Source organism: Sinohyriopsis cumingii, chromosome 7, assembly GCF_028554795.1.
Source record: "Sinohyriopsis cumingii isolate HCF-2022 chromosome 7, ASM2855479v2, whole genome shotgun sequence".
Classification (NCBI taxonomy): domain Eukaryota; kingdom Metazoa; phylum Mollusca; class Bivalvia; order Unionida; family Unionidae; genus Sinohyriopsis; species Sinohyriopsis cumingii.
Genome location: NC_142967.1, coordinates 124782353 through 124789130, shown reverse-complemented (window position 1 = coordinate 124789130; position 6778 = coordinate 124782353). Strand labels below are relative to the sequence as shown.

Genomic DNA, 6778 nt, shown 5'->3' with positions numbered 1-6778 from the left:
GACCTTCGGACATGAAAATTGCAGGTATAAATTTTGAGTTGAGGTGCATAAACGTCTTCTGCTATGTATTGCCACTGACGTCTTTGTTCAAGTGGATAGTATTTGTATGCTTTGTTTTAATATAGGTATACAAAATATGGACTTTTTTGACCTCACTTGTGTATTTGATTTTTTTTGATGATTTTCTTTTTATATTAGGTCGCTCATTGCGGCATTACATTTGTACATATAAACTGGCCCCTGTCCCCTTAAGTACACTTTGATCGTTCTTCTTCCTGACAACTGTCGCGTGATATATTCCATGATGTTTCCATGACATGTTACATGATAACGTACATTGAAAGGGCAAATTACCGTACCCCATGAATCATATTCACTTGATGTCAACCCATATGATAAACTCTGACAACCATCCTAATACTGATAAAAGCCTATCATAGCAATAAGACATGTACTAAACCCACTTGCAACATATGTAAGGAACAAGGGTCCGCTTTTCTTACGCAGTTTGTAAGTAATTATTTCACTTTTTTCATAAGCCTCCTTTTAGAGCTATCTTTAAATATCAGTTATTTACCTCCTCCATATAAATGGGATGATGATGTTAAACTATATACGCTAATTGAAATGAATAGTTGTATACATGACACGGGTTACAACCTAATTAATACTGTGGTATGTCTTTGCAGCAGAAACAGTGTGTGTGTTTGTGTGTGTATGTGTATGTGTGCAATTTGGATTTTTAAGGAAGCTTTAACAATTTTTCAGTCATATCGCTACAATGTCTGCAGTGTTCTATTTTATAGTGCTGTCTAGCACTGGGGCATCATACCGCCGAAATGTATGCCGGGGATTAAACCCACGAATTCCCACATCCGACGCGGACGCTCTAAGAACTAGGCCACCGGAGCGGTCAGCAGAAACAGAATGAAACACATAGTACTATATTAGCATAATACTGGTTGTTAGGTGAGTGGATAATGCTATCATTCACGCACCTACATGTACATTTCTCACTTCCAATAATAATCAGAAAGAGTTTAAACTGCATAAAATATTATACTGTATATCTAATGTATCAAACATACATACATGCTTACATACATACATACATACATACATGCTTACATACATGCTTACATACATACATACATACATACAACATACATACGCACGCACGCACGAATGCACACACACACACATCCATCCATCCATCCATCCATACATACATACATATACATGCTTACATGCATACATGCTTACACACACACACACACACACACACACACACACACACACACACATACATACATACATACATACATTTATTCAATACAGACAGACATACAGACGGACATATACAGATTTATACAGCGATAGGAATTAAGATAACTTGTATATTCTGCACTGTTCTAAAGCTTTAGATTGTTTTTGGACTGATTTTGTTGTTCTTTAAAAGCATGGGGTATGAAGGATTTGTTCATTTATAAGAAATTACAAATGATAAATACGTAAATAATGCCGTATCTCTTAGTTGGTTTTCTTTTGATTTTTTTTCTTCTCCAGATGGAATCTATTAGAATGAGTCCAATGTCTGTCAGCAAACAACTGAGATACCTGCCATTGTGCTTGATGGTTTTATCTCATCGATATCTATCTCAAGCGGTGGATTTATCGCAATGTTATAGAACCGTTACAACTTTTAATTGCTCCAATATTAATCTGTTGGAAATTCCTAATATTACGGAAATAACTCCGTCACCTTCGATCCTAGACTTTTCTTACAACTCCATTTCTAATGTCAATCTTCAAGGATTCCGAGACAATGTGACGTTACATATTACTGAATTGAATATCTCACATAACAAAATAACAGATATACACGATGAAGCCTTCACGTTATTTTCGAATGTAAAAAGTTTGGATTTGTCAAGCAATTTAATCCAAGGAAAGACTCTCCGGAAGATGGCGTTTTGGAATCTGCTTGGTATAGAAGTCCTAAACCTGGAATATAACCCTTTGAGATACATAGGGCGAGAAACTTTTACTTTCACTGAGTTGGAGTCATTGGGATATCTTGATCTCTCACATTGTGAGATCGAGGAAATGGAGACCAACGCCATAGATCTTCCTAAACTAGTTCATCTGGATCTCAGCTGGAATAAGCTGCGCACCGTGGAGAAATCTCTGGAGATGATGGTCAACCTTAAGACACTAGATCTTAGCCACAATCTCTTTACTGAGATCAGTGATTTCCCACACCTACCTCGATTGTATATGCTAACTCTTGACAGCAACAATATCCAAGATATCGACATTCGGACGTCTGTGTATCAAAATATGGATAATCTTCAGGTTTGTTCTACGAGTTTAATGTTTCTGTTTTGTATGTAGGTATGTAGATTGATTGACAATTTGTCTTTGGAAGGTAAAGGACCAAGACTTAGAAATAATGTACAAAAATCTCGATTAAATGTTAACGAATGTATTTTGCTTCTAAGTAATTCAGATGTATTTTTACAGTGATCAACAAATTAATTTACTAGGATATAAAGCGACGAGTCTGATTATTTAAATTGTTAATGTTGCTTTTAATATTTATTTATTGTGTTTGTATAGAAGATTTACAGAATTGCTTAAAACTGGGTATACCATGAGTTGATACGGCGTCATGTTCAGAGAATGTTTGAACCCGGAAGTGCTCTATTAAAATATATACCATTCCTAACTGAAAGATCTTGCATTAATGGAATATATTATCATTACAATCCGGTATGAGCAATTTAACTTCCTCTTTTAGATGGCTGTTATACTGATATACTGGTACTTAACATGTACCTGATAGCTCTGTAAGGCACGTGTTCTTTTCAAGTCGCCTCATTACACTGCAGTGTTTAATTCATATTCACTATTGTAACATTGTAGGTCCTCTCCCTCAGAATCAATAATCTGAAGTTATTACGTCACGATGCCATCCCGTGGGACCTAGATACGCTTCTGAAGGTCGATCTTGGCGAAAATCCTATCGTGTGTGACTGCGGATTAAAATGGATCACTACCAATCCATTCGTGATGGCTAAAAACGTCACAATGAGGTAAGCTATCTACTATGTATGTTGCATGTATTTCTCTGAAATATGTTTCAGCTTACGAAAATATGATTGGATCATTTTAAGTTAAACTTCATAAGGTTGTTTATGACAATTCGTAAAGCATAAGGTTGTAAAACTTTAATTACATTGGTTAGAACAACAAATCGAGGATACGCGCTATCCTCGTTTCTTTTTTCAGAAGTTTTATAAATAAATAAAAAATATAACGTATACCGTATCCAGCAGTACAGAGTAAGGAAATGTGGCGCAGGGGTCTATGTCCTTCTTTGTGTCCAACTGTGTACCGAAGAAACGTGTTTCAAAATTCATTTGGAAGAGAAAATTGTCTTGTCATTTGTTTTTACATTTCTTTCCTATGTAACGAACATGTGATCAAGAATAATAACACTAAGAAGAAATGGTCAGAAGTACATTACAAAGATAAACTATTATGTTTTTCTTATCTTCTTTTCCTTTTCGTATTTCTCGTAAAAGTCAAGTAAATTCTTGCTTTTATATATTTGTGGCTAACACGGTTATGTCAGTAAAGATTTGAACAGCATTTACACATCATTTTTTATGACATTGTCTACGCCACCATTTTATTGAGAGCGTCTTATAAGTGCGCGTTATATGCGTATAAAATGCAATCAGTAAGCAGGTACCAATCACTAATGCGACCTAATTGTGGAAACATTCTTTGGCCCTTTCTCCGATTATGTATAGCAAATATATATCGTTGTTATATCAAAATCTTCCCTTCCAAAGATGAATCAAATATACCCTTCTTTCAACTAGATTTTCCCTCCCAAACATAAATAAAATAAACGCTATTGAGACTGAAATCTTCCATCCAAAACATACATAAACTATACCCTTTTGGAATAATTCTCATTTGGACATTTTCTGTCGTAAAGATAAGCAAAATATACTCTTATGACATTCAAATCTTCCTTACCAAAACCCAAATAATGTCAAACATTTCAGCAAGGTCGGCCTTTATTTTAATTATTGCTGCTTTTTCGGCTTTTTAATATAACGAATCAGTTAAGCTATTATTGTAACAATGTATCTCCAATGTATTAAGAAGAAAAACCTTTCCATTATACTACTGGTACTATACTTATTCGTTAACTATTATGCTTGCTACCGTAATTAATTGGTTTCTACTTGTGAAATTCTAGTAACTGATTGGTAGCAGATGCATAATATTTTCATAGTATAATTCTCTAATTCTAACATGTATGCTAACGTTTATTACACAATACCTTTATTATACTAAAGCATGTTTATAATTTATACATGTCATGAAATTAAGCTATATCTGTTTCTGATTTGCCTATTTTTAGCTGCTCAGAACCCAAGCAACTACGAGGCCGTGATCCTTTGGAGTTGTCAAGTGATGCCTTTGTATGCTATTCGCCCTTCACCTTGATTCTTATCATAACCGGCCTTTCCATCTTACTGGTCTTCACAGTCGGCGGAGCAGTGTTTATTGCAATCATCAAACGAAAAAGAAGCAGGAAGTCGGTTATAAGCAAAGATGGCGGCGGGAACTTTATAGCTATATATTCAGATGAAACGGACAAGGATGATGCTACGGTTGTGATACAAACTAAAAAAGAAACATTGAAAGACACGGACGCTGTCAGTGATGACGAAGTCTAAATTTCAAGTCGTTTAATCTTTAACAGCCTTAATGCATCAAATGATATTTATTTAATCTCAGAACTATAATCAATTTAACCTCAGTTGCCCAAGTAAGGCGTACTAAATGAAAACATTATTTCTGCATTCAATTGGATTTGAAAACCAATCAACGTGATTTGTCAATGAAACCTCAAGAAACCCGCTTAGACCGGAGATTATCTCAAAGCTTGTGTCTGGTAAGACACATAATTCTACGTGTATCTTTTTCTTTTGTCTTTTTCTTGTACATTTTTACTGAAAAAGTTTTTCCAAGTATAGCCTTTCCTTTCAGAAAATTCATGCAATTAAATATATAAGAAAACATCACAAACGTTTAGATTATAATTGATAAATTCCATTATGATGGAAGTTCCAATTGGAAATGCTTAAACTGTTAACGTTTTTGAGGGATTGAGCAATCGCTTGTTCACCTGTCGTTATTTACGCATTAATTTCAATGTTATATTCAAATATTTTATGTTAAATTTATTTGACATAGTTTGTATTCACAATTTTGTCTAATAGTGAGAATCATGATGGATCAAGACCAACTTCCACGCAGTTTGCTCGTATTTCAGTTGAAAGTGAAAAATCCATAATGAAATATCATATTTTCATGAATAAGTATAATTTAGATTATTAATATCGCCCATATTTGGATCACTAACGTCGTTCATATTTAATGGCATTTATATGTCTACTCTAAGTACCAAATAAATGACATGTTTCATTGTTTTTCCATAATAATGTCGTTTCAATTCATTACGCTTGCTGAGGTAAATAAATAAAATATAGGTTCTGAATTAAACGCATTATTTTTGTTATTATTATTATTAGTAGTAGTGGTAATAGCAGTAGTAGTAGTAGTAGTAGTAGTAGTACTAGTAGTAGAAGTAGCAATAGCAGTAGTAGTAGTAGTTAATATGTAACATGCGTAAAGTTGCGTAAGTTTATTTCGACTGAGTCTCTCGCATCATGTCCACACGTCTAGAGTCATGACTAATTATATATTTCTCACATGTAATCAGTCCTGTTTTGTTTTTAGAATCCAACACTGCAGTGATAATCAGTAATAAATTTCATTCTCGTTTTGCCACCTTACTTCACCATATACACACAGTATGCTAATGTAATCAAACGTACAACACAATGCAATCATCATGTACACATATTATGATAATGTAATCAAACGTACAACACAATTCAATCACCATATACACACAGTATGCTAATGTAATCAAACGTACAACACAATTTAATCACCATATACACATATTATGATAATGTAATCATACGTACAACACAATTCAATCATCATATACACATATTATGATAATGTAATCAAACGTACAACACAATTAAATCACCATATACACATATTAGTAGTAAGATGGGCCACTTTAGCCTCAATGGGAATTAGCATTAAAAACACCCCGGGCCACTTTAGCCTCAATGGGAAATTTAACATTACGAAAACACCTGGGCCACTTTAGCCTCAAGGGAAATTTAACATGGGAAAAAATTTTGGGCTTGTTTAGCCTCAAGGGGAATTTAACATGGGAAAAAAAATTGGGCTTGTTTAGCCTCAAGGGGAATTTAACATGCGAAATAATCTTGGGCTTGTTTAGCCTCAAGGGGAATTTAACATGGGAAAAAAAATAATCTTGGGCTTGTTTAGCCTCAAGGGGAATTGAACATAGGGAATAAATTGTGGGTCTGTTGAGCGTGAAGGGGAAATGGAACAGGGTCGGAACCCTATTTTAATAAGGTCCCGACCTGATGGGTCTATGGAAATGGAACAGGGGAGAGGGATAGAACACACACACACACACACACACACACACACACACACACACACACATAAAATAAAAAAAATGGGGCTAGGCAATTGAAAGTCTCTCTTTTCGAGAGATGTGGGTGGCCCTGAAAAGGGCCTTTGGTTTTCTTCTTCTTCTAATTTCTTCTATTTCTCCACCAGCTTTTTTTTTCTGTCCTAC

General features: G+C 34.7%; 1 protein-coding gene across 1 annotated transcript; it reads left to right on the top strand.

Moving 5' to 3' along the window:
• Nucleotides 1–401: 401 nt before the first annotated feature.
• Nucleotides 402–5513, top strand: LOC149796068 (leucine-rich repeat neuronal protein 4-like). Its single transcript, XM_089964180.1, has 4 exons — nucleotides 402–510; nucleotides 1567–2355; nucleotides 2926–3095; nucleotides 4442–5513. The coding sequence occupies exons 2-4, from the start codon at nucleotides 1567–1569 to the stop codon at nucleotides 4758–4760; spliced, it is 1278 nt and encodes a 425-aa protein (XP_089820306.1). The 5' UTR covers nucleotides 402–510; the 3' UTR covers nucleotides 4761–5513.
• The last annotated feature ends 1265 nt before the right edge of the window (nucleotides 5514–6778 follow it).

Coding starts and splice junctions, on each gene's coding strand:
- LOC149796068 (XM_089964180.1), top strand. CDS start 1,567: ATGGAATCTATTAGAATGAGTCCAATGTCTGTCAGCAAACAACTGAGA. Junction 2,356..2,925: donor AAAATATGGATAATCTTCAG/GTTTGTTCTACG, acceptor GTAACATTGTAG/GTCCTCTCCCTCAGAATCAA. Junction 3,096..4,441: donor GCTAAAAACGTCACAATGAG/GTAAGCTATCTA, acceptor GCCTATTTTTAG/CTGCTCAGAACCCAAGCAAC.